This window comes from Staurois parvus, unplaced genomic scaffold, assembly GCF_062004578.1.
Source record: "Staurois parvus isolate SC_StPar_1 unplaced genomic scaffold, SC_StPar_1.0 ptg000639l, whole genome shotgun sequence".
Classification (NCBI taxonomy): domain Eukaryota; kingdom Metazoa; phylum Chordata; class Amphibia; order Anura; family Ranidae; genus Staurois; species Staurois parvus.
Genome location: NW_028318435.1, coordinates 3,091,891 through 3,114,468, shown reverse-complemented (window position 1 = coordinate 3,114,468; position 22,578 = coordinate 3,091,891). Strand labels below are relative to the sequence as shown.

The 22,578-nt window shown below is 40.4% G+C and overlaps 1 protein-coding gene across 1 annotated transcript in view; it reads left to right on the top strand.

The window, feature by feature from the left end:
• SCOC (short coiled-coil protein) overlaps positions 1-13,695 on the top strand; it is a 47,752-nt gene extending 34,057 nt beyond the window's left edge. The window contains exons 2-4 of the mRNA XM_089693892.1: positions 434-505; positions 2,109-2,192; positions 11,307-13,695. Of these exons, the coding sequence (XP_089550018.1) occupies positions 434-505; positions 2,109-2,192; positions 11,307-11,449 (299 nt within the window). The 3' untranslated portion in view covers positions 11,450-13,695. The remainder of the gene's footprint in view (positions 1-433; positions 506-2,108; positions 2,193-11,306) is intronic.
• The last annotated feature ends 8,883 nt before the right edge of the window (positions 13,696-22,578 follow it).

The following is a 22,578-nucleotide window of genomic DNA, read 5'->3' as shown; positions in this document are numbered from 1 at the left end:
TGTTTCCACTTATGTAATGGAATTAGGAGCATCTCAGCTGCTGTTGCTATGGTGGGGGGGGGCACTTCACATGCATGGGGTTTTGAAAAAGGGGATCGCTCACTACTGTGATGCTGTCTGCAAGCATCCAATGGCTGGAGCATCCTGGCAACAAGGCATAAGGAAATGCTAGCTATGCCATTGTTTTTGTTTTTTGTTTTTTTTTTGCCACAAATGACCTTCAGGTATAACCGTTAAATTAATCAGCAATTTTTCAGGTGTGTGTTTTATCTGTAAATACACACGGTGATATAATAGACTGTGGTGACTGATATATCACTTTTCCCAGGTCGAATATTTTGAGTACTAATGAAATGGTACCTTTTTAGCTTGACATCTAGATTCTGATGTATTTGTGAACTGAACTTTTTTTTTTTTTTTTCCTATTCTACAGATTTTAGTACTTTGCAGTTAGAGTTTTGTTCACTAGACAACTCCTCAATGATGATGAACTCTGACATGGATGGTATGTATCATTGCATTTTTGGATCAGCTGTGCATGACAACCGATCAGCTTCTAACTTTCATTTTCAAAACTTAAAGCCGAACTAAACCCGATTTAACTGTTTCCCAAAACTGTTCTCAACCAAACTGTCAAGACATCAAACGGCTGGTGTCTTAACTGCTGTAGAGCCAGAGGTCAAGATGGCTGCTTCATAGGATAGGAGGTTTTTAAATGAACAAATTGAGGATAGAAGTTGATTGGTTACCTTGCATAGCTGCTTCAAATTCTGCCTGCTCCAGTTTTGATAACTTCTCTTCAATTAATGTAAATGTATGTATTATAACAATGAGAAATGAATACCCTTGTATGCCTTGTATTTTTTAATAGAGAGAGAGTTGAGAATGGTTAGAACCTGTGTCTGTTTGGTTTTTTAAGGCCTCGTTCACACCATACGTGCAGAAAAACTGATGGAAACTGACACGCAGATTTCACTTGCAGAGACATCAGTTTACATCAGTTTTCATGTGCTCTGCAAAGGGTTTTATACACGTTGCAGATTCCTGCGCAGAAATAACCAGCACGTAATACTAGTGTTGTGGTGCAATCAGGGCACATGGAAAACAATTGATTTCTTTGGGCCCTTGCACGCATGCAGAGAATCTGACATCTCTGCACCATGGTGTGAACAAGCCCTATTGCTGTGTGTTTTTACAATTAGGGAAAACTATCACCGAGACTAAAATTTAAAGAATATTCAAAGTTTTACATTTGTTGCTGGAATATGAAGTGAGAACACTCCCAATGGTGATAGCTGTCAAAGGGGGAAATTTTCTTCTCACATTAAGAGATTTCCACTCCTCTCCTCTTCGGCCTCTAAGACAGGAATTGCAGGGAGATCTACCCACTGGAAGATTTCAACTAAGTCTGTGTGTGTGTTTTTAGATCATTTGAAATGTGTTTTTGTAATTAAAAATAAAATGCACAAATGTAAAACCGCAAGTTGGGTAACAATGTTTCCAAAAAGGAACCACTGTGTTAGTGACCCGAGGGAGCAATGGTGTTACTCCCCTGCTTATCTAATAGTGCTTTGACCCAGTGGTTACCTGCTAGACCTGGGCGCTGTCATGTGGGAGCAGGTCACTTGCTCCTCCATACCTGGAAATGCCAGGTTTTCTGGTCGTCTAGGGAGGAGCAAAGCACTGCAAGGAACCAGAGGAAGTACACCTATATGTATTCCAGGAATATCTCAATAAAATATTTATTTTATAAATTATTTTTAGTAATTATACATTTTTTGCTTTTTAATTCTTCTTCCTTTTTTTTTTTTTTTTTAAGTTATTTTGCTACTTGAAACAGTTCAGCAGAGTCTGCTTTTGCAGCTGCCCACAGATGAGCAACCTATTTGTTGCCTGTACATTAGAACATACTATAGTCATCTTGCTAGTGTGAGTTTGGTTATAGATATAGCTGAATTTAACAAGAGTGTTTAGCATCAGACCTTCAGACTTCATTTTGCTTGGGTTATTTTTTCCCCATATGTGTAGACCGCACGTGTTCAGCTTGTAACTTCACCCATACAAATATTGTTTACTCTAATCTGAATCCTATTTTCATTTATTTATAGCTCTGGAAGTAGAAAATCAAGTCGAATTAGAAGAAAAGACTCGACTGATTAATCAGGTCCTGGAACTGCAGCACACTTTAGAAGGTAACAACATTCTGCATCTGTTTCTATTCAAGTTATTTACTTAACGTCCGTTTTTTTTTTTTTTTTTTTTTTTTTTTTTTCTTTTTATGTGGATGTGTGTTTCAGTATAACAAAAACAAGCTTATGTTATGATACAATGTAAAAATAGTGAAAGTCTTTCTGCAGTCAGATTAGTCAATAATGAAATCTGATTGGTGGAGTTAGAGTTGCTCACTCATTTTGGGTTAAGTCAAATAACATTCTTGACTGCATTTAAAAGGATTCAACTATGCTTTCATCTCCTGCCAGAAATGTACTGCTTATGATTGATTTTGTTTTCCATTAAACGCAGTATTTGCCTGCTGTGTATAGCTTGTTGTACTGTTATCGTAAATGGATCTCATGGCTAGTGATATAACACGCTGTCAAAACATTATGTTGAGATTTTTTTTTTTTCTTTAAGTCTGCAGTAATTTGAAAGTGTGTTTTTATGATAGTTCTCAGATTAGTCACATGATCTATTGTGGCTGCAAAAGCAAACCTTTTGAGTGAGTGTTCCCCAACCGCACACATACAGTGCATTCAGAAAGTATTCAGACCCCCTTCACTTTCTTTAATTTTATGTTGCAGCCTGATGCAGTACTACAGTTGTTTAAATTCATTTTTTGTTCTCATTAATCTGCATTCAGTACCTCCCTAATGACAAAGTGAAAACAGAATTTTAAAAATGTTTGCAAATTTTATGAAAGGAAAAACTGAAATATCACATTGCCATTAATATTCAGACCCTTTGCAACAAGACTTGAAATTGTAGCTCGGGTGCCTCCTATTTCTCTTGATCATTGCTGAGATGTTTCTACACCTTGCCTGTGGTAAATTAAATTGATTAGATGTGATTTGGAAAGGTGCACACATTTCTCTATAAAAGGCCTCACAGCTGACCATGGATACTCTATCAGAAAAAAAGGAACTGCCTGCAGAGCTCAGAGACAGGATTATTGTAAGTCAGATCAGTGGAAGGCTACAAAAAAAAGGTTCCCAGGAGCACAGCGACCTCCATAATTCTCAAATGGAAGATGTTTGGCACAATCAAGACTCTTCCAAGAGCTGGTCGCTCGGCCAAACTAAGCAGTCGGGAGAGAAGGGCCTTCGTAAGAAAGGTGACCAAAAACCCAATGGTCACACTGGGGTTCATTTACTAAAAACTGAAGAGTGCAAAATCAGACTAACTGCTGCATAGAAACCAATTCGCTTCTAACCTCAGCTTGTTCAATTAAGCTTTGGCAATAACACCTAGAAGCTGATTGGTTTATAGGCAGAAGTGAGTCTGATTTTGCACTCTCCAGCCTTAGTAAATAAACCCCACTGTCCCATCTCCACACAGGATCTCTGGAGCTTGGTCAGAGTGACTATCAGGTTATTGGTCACCTAAGTCCCTTCTCCCTCAATGTAAAGGCTAAAGCGATGTCATGTGACATATGATGTGCTATGGTTTTTAACCCAGACTGTGCTGCAATAACAGCAATCGCATGACTTAGGAAGTAAGTCATGTATAGTAATACATGGCTTACTTATTTAGCTGAATGAGGAGTATGCATACTTTGGCGGCAACCCTGCAGAGGTTCTACAGTATGAGCCTGCAGAGTGTTGCCACCAGAAAGCAGGAAGCCCTAGTAACAGCAGGATCATCAAGTAATTTCTATTAGAAGAGAGATTAAAATCTAAGTGCACAGATAGCCAGCCAGTCTTCCTTCCTTTTTTCCTTCCTCTTTGGAACATGTTACATGTTCCACCTGTTTTTAGGGTGTAACATGTTGCCATAGCAGCAGAAGCTTCCCCGTATTATATGTCACGGCCGCGTCATTCATTCACAGAGTTCTGTGAATGAGTGCCTACAAGTCCCAGCAGCCTTAGCGGCTGTCGGCTTGTAGTTTTCAGTGAACTACAACAGCTCTGTGGAGAGCCGTGGTAGTTCATTGAAGCTTCCGGTCAGAATATCTGCTTGCTTGTACATCCCGTACGGCAAGCAGATATTCTGGGAGACTTGCATGGCCTCAGTGATCTACTGATTGCTGGTGCAATGCTTTACTGGCTCATTTGGACAAAAATAATAAATGCACATTTTTTTTTTCTGCAAAAAAATATGCCTTTTTTTTATTTTTGTCCAAAAGGTGAACATAAAAGGTCTTGTTAGGGATCTTCCTGTTTATAGGATGATACTCTGGGGGTTATTTTACTAAAACTGGAGCGTGCAACACTGCCTAGAAACCAGTCTGCTTCCAGGTTTTATTGCCAAAGGTTAGTTAAACAAACTGAAGCTAGAAGTTGATTGGCTACCATGCACAACTGCGTTCAAATCGGAGTGCTTCAGTTTTAACCACCTCCCGCCCGCCATATAGTAATATGACAGAAGGTGGTTCTCTCGTTCTGGGAGGACGTCATATGACATCCTCCCATTCTCACCACGTATGCGCGGCTCAGGGAGCACACAGCGCTGCGATCGGCGGTGTGCTGTGTCCCTCGGATACAGCGGATCACGGAAAGAGCTGAAGATGTTGGCTCGGTCATGTGATCAGCTGTGTCCAATCACAGCTGATCACATGTAAACAGGGAAATGCCGGTTATCGGCATTTCTCTCCTCTCGAGCTGTCACGCTGACAGCTCGAGAGGAGAGCCAGTAATCGGCTTTCCGCGGAGGGGACATGTACACTGATCATTGGAGCACTGATGATCAGTGTGCCCTGATGATCAGTGTAGCCCCAGCAGTGCCACCTGTCAGTGTCCATCAGTGCCTTGTGTCAGTGCTTATCTGTGCCTCGTGCCAGTGCCACATCAATGCCACATATCAGTGCCCATCTGAGCTGCCTTTCAGTGTCACTCGTCAGTGCTGCCAGTCAGTGCCGCCTAACAGTGCCATGTATCAGAGATGCCCGTCAATGCCCATCAGTGCAGCCTATCCATGCCCATCACTGCAGCCTCATTAGCGCACATCAGTGAAGGAGAAAAATCATTTATTTTCAAAATTTTATAACAAAAACTAAAACTTTTTTTTTTTTTTTTGCTTAAGAAAAAATAAACCCAGAGGTGACTAAATGCCACCAAAATAAAGCTCTATCTGTCACAAAAAAATTATAAAAATTTCATATGGGTACAGTGTTGCATGACTGTGCAATTGTCATTCAAAGTGCAACAGCGCTGAAAGCTGGAAATTGGCCTGGGCAGGAAGGGGGTATAAGTGTCCTGTAGGCTTATGTTTAATAAATATCTCCCACTCTATCCCTGTCCATCAGTTGCTCTCCTGTGCTGTCATCCTCTGACACATACACTATATTGCCAAAAGTATTGGCATGCCTGCCTTTACACGCACATGAACTTGATTGGCCTCCCAGTCTTAATCTGTAGGATTCAATATTGAGTTGGCCCACCCTTTGCAGCTATAACAGCTTCAACTCTTCTGGGAAGGCTGTCCACAAGGTTTAGGAGTGTGTCTATGGGAATGTTTGACCATTCTTCCAGAAGTGCATTTGTGAGGTCAGGCACTGATGTTGGACGAGAAGGCCTGGCTCGCAGTCTCCGCTCTAATTCATCCCAAAGGTGTTCTATTGGGTTGAGGTCAGGACTCTGTGCAGGCCAGTCACATTCCTCCACCCCAAACTCGCTCATCCATATCTTTATGGACCTTGCTTTGTGCACTGGTGTGCATTCATGTTGGAACAGGAAGGAGCCATCCCCAAACTGTTCCCACAAAGTTGGGAGCATGAAATTGTCCAAAATGTCTTGGTATGTTGACATCTTAAGAGTTCCCTTCACTGGAACTAAGGGGTCAAGCCCGACCCCTGAAAAACAACCCCACACCATAATCCCCCTTCCACCAAACTTTACACTTTACACCACTGCATCCGATGCTTTGCATTGCACTTGGTGATGTAAGGTTTGGATGCAGCTGCTCAGCCATGGAAACCCATGCCATGAAGCTCTGAAGGGTACACAAAGTTTGGAGGTCTTTAGCTACTGACTCTGCAGACAGTTGGCGACTTCTGCGCTTTAACATGCGCTGACCCCTGCGACGGGCACAGCGTCAGACCCCAGACCTTCTCACCAAACTCGTGACCGAAGGACTAGCCAATCTAAAACCGCAATGTCACGTGCGTAACAATGCCATGTCCAGCTGCACCCTGCACACCGATTTTCCAGCTAATTGGACCACAATCAATGTACCCGCAGCCTGGGAGCGTTTGTTACTGGGTCAGGTTAATTACTCAATTAACCCTTCACACTGCCACCACCTCCTTTTTGTACAGAGAAAGAGGAAACTCAGCAATACACTAGGATGATTGGTTAATCGTCGGTATACTGCTATCTCCGTGGACAGGTTATTCAGGGGGTTAAACACTCATAGTAGCGCTCATCAGTGGCAGGGATTCGTAAGTCACATTCAAGAGCTATAAAAGGTCAAAAGGGTGCAGTAAAAATATTTACAGAAAAAAAAAAGCTGTAAACTCACACACTCTTTAAGTAAATAAGTACTTGCCGAAAGATGCCTGGGGTTAAGCAGTTTCAAGTCTGATGAGCTAAAAAGGGATTTCTGGTCTCGCACTCGGTTTCGTTGTTACAGCAAGATTCCCCTTTCTCTCTGTCTACTAGATGTTAAAACGCAGAAGGTCCTCACTTCTGTGTCTACACACAATACATAACAGCCCCTTTCCTACCCAAAATCAACGGGGTGTCTCTTACAACAGAACCCAATTGCCTTATTTGGTAAAAGGATTGTATAAAGGCAGGGACTAGCAAGGTACGCTGAACACATTCCTGAGGGAGGGGGGAAATCGGAGGAGGAAGACTGATTTGGAATTTAAGAGAAATACCAAAATGCAGAAGTTTGGAGCAAAATGGAGAACCGCGCCTCTCCCTGTGTGCATGATTGTTACAACCGCCGCTCTGCTATTTTATGTTGCCTACCACTTTGTGGCTGAGTTGCTGTTGTTCCCAGTTACTTCCATTTATAATACTACTTTGTTATAATACCACGAACAGTTGACAGTGGAATATTTAGTAGCAAGGAAATTTCACGGATGGACTTATTGCACAGGTGGCAACCTATCACAGTATCACGCTTTAAGTCACTGAGCTCCTGAGAGCGACCCATTCTTTCACAGATGTTTGTAGAATCAGTCTGCATGCCTAGGTGCTTGATTTTATACACCTGTGGCCATGGAGGTGATTGGAACACCTAAATCCATTGACTTGGAGGGGAGTCCCAATGCTTTTGGCAATATAGTATACTTCAGAGACTAAAAGCTGTCTTGACACCCAGTGCCCAGGCATGTTCTGCTATTGTCACCATCAGGAAGCCCACAGCAGTGACATGAAGATGCCATTGGAGGAAGTGCTTGTACACAGGAAATGGCTGCAAATAAGCTGGAGAAAATCTGCAATGTTTAAAGGCAAAACGTGATGAAAATGATATTTCCCAAATCGTCTTCCAGGACAGCCCACGGAGGAGATGCATCATTTGGAACCTGTGTGAGGGATGCCTCTGTATCTCTAACTATCATTTTCTTCCACCTAGTACTATACCTACCTTGCTCCACTGGGAGCAGCTAGTAGGATATACTGCAAGATTGCCCTCCAGGACCACTCCTCACTATTAGAAGGTGGTAGATTGGTTCCCGTTCTCCTTCTGTGCCTGGTGAAGGCCTTGTCTGGAAGGCACACACCACATTGACAGGGACCAGCAAGGGGCAGCATGGGTTTCCAGTCTGGGTTTCTGGGTGCGTGCACTGTCTTCACTATAGGACACTTTGGTGGGGACGCATGTGGTAGCTGCATTGGTTTTTGGCCTAACTGTGTTACTGTTTGACCAGATGATGCAGGGGCATTAATCCGGGCGCAGTGAAGTCCTTTCCAGGTGCCAGAGACTCTGGTTCCAAGCTTTGTTTTTGGTGCAGGGGAACTGGTAAGGGTGGCTGATGCCTTTTTAATAATAGTTCCCTCCAGCAGAGGCTGTCGAGACGCTAAAGGTGGAGGAGCTAATACTGCATTTTGGATTCATCAATGCAGACTATAGCTCAGGCGGATACAGGCGCTCTTGGCACCAGCAGCACATGGGTAAGCTGGAGGTTGCTATACCTACCCATTTTCATTTGTTTTTGCTCCTAGGTTTTCACCTAGCCTGTAATGTCACTTGGGGCCCCTGGGTGATTGGGACTTAATGTGACAGGGCACTGTTGGGCTCCCTCTATTTACCACAGTGCAGGAAGTGCCCGATGCAGCTCGGTGTGCGAGCGTGCCTCCCTGCAATTTGTTTTGGTCTGGTGTTGAACCCTGTTACGCTATCCAGGGGTCTCCAAGCTATGGCCCTCCAACTGTTGAAGTACTACAAGTCCCATTGTGCCTCTGGGAGACTTGCCTATGGCTGTCAGTCTTACAAGGCCTCATGGGACTTGCAGTTCCTCAACAAATGAAGAGGGCCATAGTTTGGAGACCCCTGAAGCCCTTGTCAGGACATGTCTTACTGATGTACTTCTGATGTTGTCCATCCCATACCACAGTGTTAACCTCTGTCATGACTTTCTATCTATATGTCAGGATAGTCCTACTTTTGCAGATTTAAATAACGTCTTCTGCGACTTTGTAACATTTTGTTTGGCAGAGTTGTGCAGCCAGTTTGTGTGTTTTTAACACTAGGACCTAAAGGGCATGTGTGGTTCTTGTGCTGTTTTGGTGTTATCCATCCTAGACCACAGTTTTTAAACTTCTACTTGACTTTCTTGTAGTGTATGTGTAATCTATTTGGAACATATAGAGCATGTCCTGGGATTGCTCTGCAGCACTAGTGTAATGGTGTAACCATTAACACTGCATCTTTTTACATGTACTTTACTTTACTGGAGTGTTGCAGCAAATTTACATTTATAACCTCAAGTCCATTTTGCATGTCATGCGCTGTACTTATGCATTTTGGGTGGGGTCTACCTTGTATCCCAATGTTCTACGTCTTCCATGGCATCATGTGTAGATGGTGTGATGGCTTATATTGCTGTCTTTATGTGCTGTCTGTGCTTGTGCTACAACAAATTGGTACGGGATATAACCTTACTTTACACATGTCGCAGGTTGTCTAGTTACATGGTAACAAGTGTGCATGCCTGGGATATGTTCTGTATTTGTGTCATTACAGACTTCATTTCAAGTTTGTATCCTGGCTCTGTTTGCACTGCCACAGCTTGGGATTCGGCTTGTGAGGCCCCTGGTGGCATGTGCGGTCCCATGCTGTTTGGTGGGAGTGGTTTTATTTAGCTCTACTGTTTTCGCTCCGACTTTGGAGGGGGTTTCTGTACTACTTCGGGGCGACTTCTATCAGACTTGTGCCTATAAACTTTGAAGTCTCCTCCAAGTCAGATCCTCGTCTATATTGATGTGATTTGGATCTGACATTACAGGAAGATTACCCAGGCGGGGTCACATGGCATGAAAGTCGCATAAGGTTGCCGGGAAGTCTGGCAAAGTCGCACAACTTTGAGGTCACAGTAGCTTGAGCCTAACTCCTAGCTGATTATGTTTCTACTATTTATGGTTGTCAGTTACCTTGATGACGTTATGCATCGCTATACTCCCCCACAGAAACAGGGTGCATTTGGAGGCTTGTTCTAGTGGATTTTTGGCATCCCCTAATATTCTTGAAGTACTGTAGTTGTGTTAGTATTTTAAAATCAATACCCTACTGCCTAGTCTTTTCAAGTGGCAGTTGGTGCACAGTACCTTTTTGGGGTATCTGCGTTGTCTCCATGCAGCATATTTTGTGCATAACTTGTTGTTCTTGCACAGTAGAGATTAGCATGGTTCTCTGAATGATAATGTGTGTCTCAAGGCATTGGGCTTTGTCACATTCATATACAGCAGTGTTTCTCAACTCCAGTCCTCATGGACCCCCAACAGGTCATGTTTTCAGGATTTCCCTCAGATGAAACAGCTGTGGTAATTACTAAGGCAGTGAAACTGATCAAATCACCTGTGCAAAATAATGGAAATCCTGAAAACATGACCTGTTGGGGGTCCATGAGGACTGGAGTTGAGAAACACTGATATACAGGGATGTAGGTGGTGGCAAGTCACTAGATGTATGCTTTTGTAGCGGATCCTTATGTGCTTATATTCTATAAAGGGTGGGGTTTTTCATATCGCCACCATAGTTCAGATCTAGTTATTCCATGTAGAATCTGTTGGGGTCTTTTTCCTTTGCTGTCAAGGCTCCACCTACAGTGTTCTTCAATTACGGTACCCTGTTTCTTTAGCCACACAGGCTTTAGGGGCATTCATCTGTCCTTAGTTGACCAGGGCCTCACTAAAGCTGTTTTGTTTTTTCTTGTTTTTTTTTTATCCTGTGTAACTTTGAGCTCCTATTTCCTGATATGTCTTAGTTTTACTTGCAACCAGGTCTCCGTCTTTAGTTTTCTCCCTATTGAGAATTTTAATATAATTGGGATCACCATATACAGTATATGATATTTATGCTAATCCCAAGGGTAAAGTATTAAAAGGCTTTGGGTTTTTAGTGACCCTCCCTAATCTAGTAAGTTATTGCTAATCATCTCATCCTGGGCTATCCTGGAAGACGGTTTGGGAAAACCGGAGTTAGACTTACCAGTAACTCTATTTCCAGGAGTCTTCCAGGACAGCTGGATTCCCGCCCTTGTGTTGTTTTCTGTTTGTATATGTATTACTCAGGTTTTGTCCTTTTGGTTCTTGTTTAAAAAAAAGGTCCCTCTGCTGAACTGATCAGTTTTAAAGGGCATTTGGTGATGTGTTTCCTGTTCCTGTTGTAGGAGGTGCCTGTATCTCATGGGCAGTCCTGGTATTACTACCAGTCTAACTCTGGTTTTTCTAAAGGAGAGAAAAAAAAAACAGTCATTTTTGATAGACCGTGCTTTAGCAAACTAAATGCCACCTAGTTAGGGTTTGGATTAGTTATGCCTTTAGAAAACAATAGAGCTCATTGAAGTTTAAAATTGTAGGTAAATAAAAGATTGTGTTTTATAGATGTAAAATAGGCATGTATTTTAAGTAAGCTTGTACTATTCGATATAGCTTTGCATGGGGTACAGGTTACACTGGTAATGTTTTGTCTACATACAGATCTCTCAGCTCGCGTTGATGCTGTTAAAGAAGAAAACCTGAAGCTCAAGTCAGAAAACCAAGTTCTTGGACAGTATATTGAGAACCTCATGTCGGCCTCCAGTGTCTTCCAAACAACAGACACAAAGAGCAAGCGAAAGTAGTGTATTTTTGCCCTCCACTGGTTTTACTTGTACAGTACCTGAGTAGCATATGTGGGTCCAGTTTGTATAGAATGTGCATTCAACCAGACAGTACTTCTGTAGATTGGTTCTATGTATAGTGACTGCACAAACAATACTACGTTAATAAAACGGCTTCACTGTTTTTTAATATATTAACAACAACAATAATATAAGGTAACAGAAAACCAAAGGCCAACACATGCAGTTTTGAAGTTTCACAATATCTCTATTTTAAAATTTAAAGCTTTACACTGGTATCCTTGTAGCTGTAGTAATACAATTTAGTCAGATAAATTATTTTTAAGGGTTTTTCTTGGTTAAAACTCCAATGTGGATGCTAAACGTTTTCTTTTGTTTGTGCCTGCAAAAAAATGACACTACATCTACACTAAATGGATCTTGTTATAATCCATCAAACAAGAGCCTAACTCATTTGTTTTAGATGTTTTATATGTGAAATATTGAGAACAGTTCAGTCTAAAAATCATTCTGCTATTTCAGATGTATATTATCTCCCGCATCTAATGTTCAATTTTTTTGCATAAGCATGGATTTTCTATGCAGCCATCTCGCACTTTCCTTGCAGCCCTTGGCTAGTTTTAGCATTTAAAAGAAACCAGTTTCAAAAAAACCATGGAGGAAGCAAGCCATTGCCAATTTCCTCTTGAGAAAATGTTTTTTGTCTGGCTGTCATGTTCCCCTCTTGCTCCTTTTATTTTGTGTCATTGACTTAGAACAAATTAGGTAAGGAGTTTTGCGTACTCCCTAGGTTCAAAACGTTGAGATACTGACCTGGAAAAAAACTGCCAGGTTTGGAAAGTCAGAACAAGCTGACAGCAGAGAGAGATCAATAATGACAGCCTGCTTATCTTCTTCTATGACTGGTTTACTTTAAGTGAATTGTTAAAAAAAAAAAATTAAATAAAAACACAAAAAACAACTAAAAAAGGTACAACCAAAATGAGCTACTGAAAAATTTTAAGTATCCACAATTAAATTCAAATTGCATCATATACTTGGTAAATTGCTTAGAGGTGATGTAGCAGATCTCCCTTTTGAGTATGTGTAGCCTTTCCAGAACCAGTGAAAGCGTTTGCCAAGTGCCCCACTCCAGTCAACATTCTGCTTTGTGAGTGTGATTTACTTGCAGTAGAGAACAGGTGATAACCCTTTGTGGTCATACACATCAGGATAATGAAAGAGTCTCTGCCATAATTTCACACTAAAGCAGGTAAACTTTACTAGGTATCACCGAGGCATCGTTTTCTGGTAGGTGCCCTTTTTTTTTTTTTTTTTTTTTTTTTTAAATGAATAAGAAATAATTTGGCATCCACATTAGAGATTTATACGTTTTTGTAACTTTAGTTTACAACATCCACTTAAAGCATAAAATTTAAAATCTACTCCTGTAATTTCACTACATTTATTTAAAAATGGCAAATCATTTTTATTTGTACATGCAGTTTCGAATCTCATAGGTATGGTATAAAGGTATACTAGTCATTGGCTGCAAGATCAGTTTTACCCTTTAAGGATCTTTTGTAGCTTTAATTTTTTTTTTTTTTTTTTCCTCCTATTCTGCAGTCCCTTTTAAATTATTTAATGACACCTTTCCAGCCTTTTTGGCTGCTTGGTTTGTATCACGTGAGAGTAATGCTGCCTTGTAAGATCTGAACAGTATTCACTGTAAAATATTGTTGTGTGTAAGTGTTCATTTTAGCAAATGTGTATTTATTTTTTGTGTCAAAATATGTTTGATTCTTTCAGTTTGTTTACCAAACACCAGGGATGGTGTTAGATATTTGCACCTAGCAAGATTTTAATTCTAGGCTGTGAGCACATCTTGCTTGCTAGTGTGTAGGAAATTCCTGGGATTGGGAAGTAGTGACAATACATTACATGACTTCCTTTTTTTTTTCCCCTCATTCCATTGCAGTTATGTAGAGAAGAAGCCCATTTGATATATTTTATACCTGACCATTAATTGCCAACATAAGTAAATGTCTTGTTTATAAAAGGAGCCATACTTCCTACAGTGCCAATCATGGCTGGGCATTTTCTTGAGGAGCACATGTATTACAGTAGCACGTGTATGGAAAACAAGGAGTAAAGGGATTTGGTGAGATGTAACTCAGTAATTACTATACTGACAAGTTTACATCCTTAGTTATTAGAATTCATTCTGTAAGAGAAATCTGAAATAAAGTGTTTTTTTATTTATTCCATTCCTCTGTGTTACTGTCTTTATTCAATATGAGGCGTTTATGGCAATTTTCTATATCTTTTGTGTTTGAGCAACTCCAGGCAGATAGTAAAAAAAAAAAAAAAAGTTCTATAGTTATGTATTGATAAAAAATTATTCATAAGTATCTGGTTTATTTGAAGTGCTCTGTGTACTAAAACTCCGGGAAAGGTAGTATTTTTTTTTTTTCATTGAGGGTACAGTCACACCACATGTGGTGGGACTGGCTTTGGGCAGCTATTCTAGCACAGTCCCACTGCATGATGAGGCAAAATGCCTTATTTCCACATCTGCCTGGTTCACATTGTTGCAGTGGTGTGTGGGCAGTGCAAAAAGTACTGTATGCAGTCTTTTTAATTTTTTTTTTTGTTCAGTATGAGGCAATCCACTGCCTTGCACTGTGTGGCTAACAATTGATCTTTGAGATGTCTGTGTAACTTAATAGTTAGTTTAAAAAAGGGAGTAATGTGATGTGCCGAGATTGGCCAGGGTGACGTAATTCCTGTGCATGTTTACACAATCGTATTTGCCAAATACAATTAAAGTATTTAAATACTTAACTGCATTAATATTGGGTCTTTTTAATAAGTCTGGCGTTCAGGTTCTATATATTTTATAGAAGGAAGCGTGTACTAGTAAACAAAGAAGTAGAGTTGCAAACCTTGCTCAATTCTGGAAGAGGATGCTAAACAGAAGAATGATTCAAACTGCCTTGGTAAAGGAACATAGAGTACTAGCAAGACCACTGTTCGCATAAGTGACCTCGGATAGAGCAGTGAGGATGGGGGCAGCACCAAGCCTTGGAAATTAGATATTGCCAGTGCCACTCCGTTATAGTGAATATTGCTTGCCATAGGTTCAGGAGAAAGAGGAAGAGTGCTCCAAAACATCACATGACAAGCCAAAAGACTTTTTTTTTTTTTTAATGTGTAGATAATTTCATATTACTCTCTGGAAGAATGGTGTCCCCACTGGAGTATTTGCATTTTCCCTCACTTCTTGCATTTCCCCCCTAAAATTTTGTATTTTTTGGTGAGAAGGGTAAGCAGGGAAGTGATCTCCTCGAAGGGAAGACATACAGCAATAAAACCTGACTGAAGGTTTAACCCTTTCCCATATACTGTGAAAAAGTATTCATACCCCTTGAAATTTTCCACATTTTGTCATGGTACAACCAAAAACTTCACTATTTTATTGGGATTTTATGTGATAGACCAACACAAAGTGGCACATATTTGTGAAGTGGAAGGAAATTGATAAATGTTTTTTTATAAATATCTGAAAAGTGTGTTGTGCATTTGTATTCAGCCCCCGGAGTGGATACTTTGTAGGACCACCTTTTGCTGCAATTACAGCTGCAAGTCTTTTTGGGGATGTCTCTACCAGCTTTGCACATCTAGAGTGAAATGTTTGCCCATTCTTTACAAAATAGCTCAATCTCTGTCAGATTGGATGGAGAGCGTCTGTGAACAGCAATTTACAAGTCTTGCCACAGATTCTCAATTGAAATTAGGTCTGGACTTTGACTGGGTCATACTAACACATAAATATGCTTTTGATCTAAACCATTCCATTGTAACTTGCTGTATGTTTAGGGTCATAGTCCTGGTGGAAGGTGAACCTCCACCCCAGTCTGAAGTCTTTTGCAGACTTTTTTTTTTTTTTTTTTTTTTTAATTTAAACATTTATTAGTTTTCAACATATTAGGAAATTTAAAATCCACAATACAAATTCTTTGCATTCATATATATATAAAAATATATATATATAAAAACCAAATTATTTACTCATTTCCCATATTTTCCTTTTTTTTTTTTTTTCCTTCCCATCCCTTCCCTTAGCATATCTAAGATCACCCCCCACCCCTCCCTTTTGTCTTCCTCTCATAAACACTAGAAAAAGGCCTTAAAGATGTTCTAATTACAGATGGGTAGGAATAAAGAGACCCTTCTTTTTTTTTTTCTTTTTTTTTTTTTTTTATCTATTCACTTTTGATCTTAACTCTTCCCATTTTTTCCATTTCGCATAATATGTCGCCAACCTATCTTCTTGAATATAAAATAATTTTCTCCAATCTAACAATATGGTCCACTCTATCTATCCAGTCTTCCTCTTTTAGAACTTCCAATTGACGCCAAAACTTTGGGATCAAACCCTTGGCTGCATTTAAGAAGTACCCTACACCTGATTCTTTATATTTATTTACTGATAATTCTGTATTATGTAAAAGGCAAGTTCCCGGGTCCAAACTAATATCATTTTTCGTAATCTTTCTAATTTGATGCACCACTCTTCTCCAGAATATTTGTATCTTTGGACATTTCCACCATAATTGATAGATCGTGCCTATCTCTCCACACTCTCGCCAACACAAAGGTGATTTCTCCCCACTCACTTTATGCTCTATACTCGGTGTAATATATCCTCTTGTCAAACATTTGTAATTCATTTCCACCTCCCGTGCACTTATATTCTCGTGAACCAATCTAAATATTTTCCTCTGTTTACCCTCATCTATCTCCACCCCCAAATCTCTTTCCCATTTTTCAATATACTTTTAATTTTTTTCCCCCTATATCTAACTCGGTAAGAATTTTATATATTTTTGCCGTGCCATGCTTTCCATCACCCCGTGATTCCAACAGCCTCTCAAACAAATTCCAGTCTGCTCTAGTTCTCAAAGGCTTAGGTAATTTCTCCACAAAACATTTTAATTGATTATATCTCCAACTATCTATCTTAGTGAAAATCTTTCCTTCTTCCTTTTTCAAGTCTTTTAAGTGCTCTCAATTCTATACCTTTCATTATATCTCTCAGCTGAACTCCCTCATTCTTAATCCATTTCCCTGAATTTTCCTCCCTTCCTGGCGGGAAATACCTTGAATTTCTCAGTGGCATAAAAAATGAGTTAAATTCCCACTTTAACTGTGCATTCTATCCCACACTCTTAACACATTCAAAGTGTACACACTCGTGCTCTTTTAACCCTCTATACTCTGATGGCACCCATATACTCCTACTTAAATTATTACCACTAAGTGAGTTTTCTTTTGTGACCCAATTTTTCCCTTTTACATTGTGTCCAATCAAATATTCTGGCCAAGATTACTGCTTTATAATATCTCTTAAAATCTGGAACTCCCAATCCCCCTTTCTCTTTATTTCTAGTTATCACTTCATAATATACTCTAGGTTTTTTTATTTCTCCAAATATATCTTATCTTTTTAATCATCTTAAAATATATCTCTATAAATTCCAAATGGTTCCCATTAAGATTCCAAAGGATTTTGGGAACCACTATAATTTTTTTATCAGATTTATGCGTCCCAACCAGGACTGCTTTTCAACTCCTAATCTCTTTAATTCCTCTCTAATTTCATTTAGCATTACTATATAGTTTGATTTATACAGGTTTTTATATGCAGAGGTGAGTTTTACTCCCAAGTATTTTAATTCTCTCTCCTTCCATACAAAGGGGAATTCCCCTTGTATCCCTCTTTTTTTCCTTATTTGAAAGATTTATATTTAATATCTCCGTTTTAGCCGGGTTAATTTTTAGATTTAACATCTCTCCATATTCCTTCAATGCCCTCATTAAGTTAGGGAGCGTTATCCTAGGATTGCGGACATAAAACAATAAATCATCCGCAAAAGCGGCTACCTTATGCTCTATATTTCCTACACATATTCCTTTTATGTCTAAGTTTCTCCTTATTGTTGCCAACAGTGATTCCAAGGACAATACGAACAGCAATGGGGACAACGGGCAGCCCTGTCTTGTTCCATTTGTCATCTCGAATGACTCCGATATCTCCCCATTTACCATAACAACTGCAGAGGGCCTCCTATACAGTTTTCCTATCCATGCTCTCATTCTAGCTCCCACTCCCAGGACCTCCAATGTATCCATCATATATCCCCGGTTAACTCTATCAAATGCCTTCTCTGTATCTACCGAAAGAACCACCACTGGAGTCCTTCCCTTTCTACTTTTCTGAATGAGCAGCAATGATCTCAACCCATTGTCTCTGCCCTCTCTTCCTTGAACAAATCCCACCTGATCTTCATGTATCCATTCGGGCATTAAATCTTTCAGTCTGTTTGCTAGGATCTTTGCATATAACTTTGTGTCTGTATTCAATAATGATATTGGTCTATAACTTGAGCACTGGATGGGATCTTTTCCTTCCTTGTAAATGAGGACCACCTGAGCCTGCAATGATTCCCGTCTCATGTCCATCTCTCCCCCCAAAGTCTTAAAATAGGCCTTTAATTTAGGTATTAACAATTCACTATATTTTTTATAATATCTAACAGTATACCCATCTGGTCCTGGACTTTTACCTGTCATAGAGTTCTTTAATGCTATCTTTATTTCTTCTTTTGTAATTTCAGATTCTAAAGAGTTCAAGAGATCTTCATTTAATTTCGGTAGACCTGCATTTTTTAAATATATTGTTCTTTTTTCCGCCTTTGCTATTCCATCTTTAGATGTTAAATCTTGGGGGGCAATGTTATAAAGTTTACTATAATAATCCCTAAACACCTTCGCAATATCTCTCGTTGAATGAACCAGTTCTCCCTTGGTTTTTTTTATTTTATCTATATAATTCCTGTTTTTCTTTTTCCTCAAAGCTCTCATTAAATATTTTCCTGTTCTTTCCCCCCATATATATCTTTCACATGCTACTTTATTGAAGACTCTCTTCTTCTCTTCTTCCATCATGATCTCTAGTTCTTCTTCTCTCTTTTTCTTTACTTTGTGCATTATTTCTTTTGTTATATTCTTTTTGTGTCTGTTCAATCTCCACTAATTTCCTTTAAGAGCCCACTGATTTTCTCTTTCCTTTCTCTTTTCTTTCTTGCCCCAATTGAAATAAGGATTCCCCTTATATATACCTTGTGGGCCTCCCACACCGTAGCCTCCGACACATCTCCTGTTTCATTTTCCTCAAAATATCTCCTGATCTCCTCTCCAATATTCCGCTCAGTCTCTTGATCCATTAGGAGAGCCTCATTCAACCTCCATACCGGCCCTCCTGGAGGCCTCCTTCCCCATCCTATTCTCATTACAACCAGGGCATGATCTGAGAGTGACATTACCTTTATTGTTATTTTAACCTATGACTCTATTAATCGATCTATCAGTATATAATCCAACCTAGAATACATCTCATGAACCTTGAAAAGAAGGAACAGTCTCTATCTTTCATGTGCATAATTCTCCAACTGTCCACCAACTGATAGTCTGTTATCACTTTCCTCAGTACTCTTAGGGACTTACTCCCCTCTCTTTGTGTTAAAGAAGTTGTATCCATTTGTGGGTCCAAACATAAATTAAAATCCCCAGCTACTATCAAAAACCCCTTTCTGAAATCCATCAATCTCTTTAAAACTCTTTTCAAAAATAGCTCCGGCTTCTTATTTGGACAATAGATATTAGCAACTGTACACTCAATATCTTGTATTTTACCTCTCAAAAATAAAAACCTCCCTTCCGGGTCTGTCTCTCTATCTTCCAACTCAAACCTTATATTCTTTGCAAATCCTATAGCTACACCCTTTGCTCTCTTAACTGGGGAATCTGCATAATACCATAATGGATAATATCTAGAATTCAGCTTTACATTTGATTTCAATTCAAGATGCGTTTCCTGCAGGAAAACCACTGAGGCGGCTCTATGTTGTAATTCCTTATATAACTTAAACCTTTTCCCTGGGCAGCTCAACCCATTCACATTATAAGTTATAAACCGTAAATCTTCCATTTTCTTTATATCCTTTCCCTCCTCTCCACCCTCTCCTCTCTCTCTCTTCCTCTGCCTCCATTTCTCCCCTCTTCCTCTAGACTATCCCCCCTAATACCCTCCCCTCACCCCTCCACCCTCCAGTCTACCCCCTTTTCCCTCCCCCCCCCCTTCTTTTAATATTGCTTTTTCCCTCACCTCTCCCTGTTTTAGGCTTGTAGTTTGCCTATAAATCTTTTGAGGGTCAAAACCCACCATAGGTTTATTACCTTGGGGTTGAACTCCACCCATGAACGGCCTACCTCACCTCCCACCACCCCAGATGCCCAATATCTATTTCGTAAACTCAACATGGTTCCACTAGGAGCTACTTCATGAGAGCAAGCAGAGAGAGAGAAGAGGAAAAAAAAAAAAAACACATCCTCTCCATCCTCTATCTCCCTCTCCTAATTAACTGCCAGTCTTCCTTTACTCTGGCCCCACTGTCTCCCTCCTCCTCCCAACCATAAATCTCTATAATTTGTAAATCAAGTCTGTCACAGAAGTCTCTTAAATCCTCTGGGAATCTCAAATAAGCTGTAACTCCATTCTTCCATCCGATTAGACACTCCGGAATACCCCATCTATAGTGCACGTTTTTGTTTTTTCATCTGCTCTAACAGGGGTTTCAGAGATCTTCTTTTCCATAGTGTCTCTGATGTTAAATCTGCAAATATCTGTATATCCATTTCTCCATACTTAATAATTGATCTTCCCTTAATCTTTCTCCATATCTCTTCTTTATCTCCCATCTTCTGGAATTGGACAATTATATCTCTCGATTTTCTTTTCTCCATTTCCTTGTTGGATCCTTCCAATTCTAAAAACCCCTTCAAAATTAACCAGTTCTGTTTCTGGGCTGTCCATTTTTGGAATTTAGGATTTTACAGACACAGTCTCTTATTTCCTCTCCCTTTGCAAGCTCCGGAACACCTCTTACCCAAAGATTCTTCCTCCTCTCCCTGTTTTCCTGTACCTCCATCCTATAAAGCAGTCTTTTTTGCTCTTTCCTAATATCTTTTGTCCTTTTTTCTAAACCGGAGATAAATTGGGCATGGTTTTTGATTCTTTCCTCTGTCTCCTCCATCCGCAATAACATCTGCCCCAAATCACTCCGTATAGTTGTCAGTTATTGTTTTTTCTAAATTCTTAAACATATCTGCCATCTCTTTCTTATTTGGTGCTTGTAATTCACTTTCCAATTCTTTCCTCTCCAAATTTTCTGATACTTGTTGGCTATTATATTTTGTTCCCAGGGAGAGTCTAGGGCTAACTTCCAAACTCATTTCCAGCTCACTTTTATCACCGATACCTTGAGATCTTTCTGGAGTCACATTTCCTTGGGATGTATACTTTTTTTATCGTACCAACTTGGGACCCCTTTAGCCCACTACTTTTGACGTTTTTATTCTTCATCTCTTCTGTGTGTCTTATTTGCTTAAATACAGGAACCACAGTGAATTAACAATTGCAAGCCAGGGACCCAGATTTTAATTCACGCTTATTTTCCACTTTTCCACTATATTCTCCTTCTAGGGCTGCTAGTTCCTCCTTATCTCATTCAATCCTCCCCAGGGAGTCCCCCCTTCATATATCTTCTTTTTCCTTTAAAACATGCAGTCACTGTTTGATCAATATTGGCTAGCCCAAGCTGCTCACACTCACCCTCTGCTTGCTTTTCTTCTGTTGAGACAGCTACAGGCCACCAGCAGTAAACTTCAGACTTCCATTGTTCTCTTCAGGGGGATTCCTCTGGGTCTTTTCTTTTTCAGATCCCACTCCCCTGTGTATAAACTTGGTTCACAAGGGGAGCAGGTTATCCATATAAAATTTCACTCGTGTGCTGAGGGGGGGAGCGAACTGGCGTCTTCGCTCTCACTTCGGACGCCGGCCGGCTTTTCCCCTTCCCAGTACTCCTCCGCGGCTGCCCACGTGGCCACGCTGCGTCTCCTCGCTCTCCCAGCAGCCCCGTACGTCAGGCCGGACTTCCTTCTTCGAGCCTGCAGCGAGCCCCGCTGTCATGGCTCGCCTTCTCCCCGCCGCTCCCAGGGTCGCCGAACCCGCTCTGGATCCCGCCACTCTCAAGTAGGTCCCCGGTTCACACCTCTGCAGGCATCTGGGGCAGTGTAGATGTCTCGGAGAGCACCCGCTCCGTGCTCACCTACACATGACTAGGCTCCGCCCCCAGTAAAAACTTTTGCAGACTCTTAACAGGTTTTCTTCTAAGATTGCCATGTATTTGGCTCCATCCATCTGCCCATCAACTCTGACCCTGCTGAAGAAAAGCATCCCCACAACATGATGCTGCCACCACCATGTTGCATGATGGGGATGGTGTGTTCAGGGTGATGCACGGTGTTAGTTTTCAACCACACATAGCATTTTGCTTTTAGGCCAAAAAGTTCAATTTTGGTCTCCTCTGACCAGAGCACCTTTTTCCACATATAAAAGCAATGTTTGCTGTGTCCCCTACATGGCTTCTCACGAACTGCAAACAAGACTTTTTATGGCTTTCTTTCAACAATGGCTTTCTTCTTGCCACTCTTTCATAAAGGCTAGATTTGTGGAGTGCACGACTAATAGTTGTCCTGTGGACAGATTCTCCCACCTGAGCTGTGGGTCTCTGCAACTCCACCAGAGTTACTATGGACTTCTTGGCTGCTTCTCTGATTTAGTGCTCTGCTTACCCAGCCTGTCAGTTTAGGTGGACGGCCATGTCTTGGTAGGTTTGCAGTTGTTGCATACTCTTTCCATTTTTGGATGATGGATTGAACAGTGGTCTGTGAGATGTTCAGAGCTTGGGATATTTTTTTTATCTTCTGCACAACTTTATCCCTGACCTGTCTGGTGTGTTCCTTTTGGCCTTCATGATGCTGTTTGTTCATTAATGTTCTTTAACAAACCTCTTGAGGGCTTCACAGAACAGCTGTATTTCTACTGAGATTAAATTACACACAGGTGGACTCTATTTACTAATTAGGTGACTTCTGAACTCCATTGGTTCCACTAGATTTTTAGTTAGGGGTATCAGAGTAAAGGGGGCTGAAAGAAATGTGCACCACACTTTTCAGATATTTGT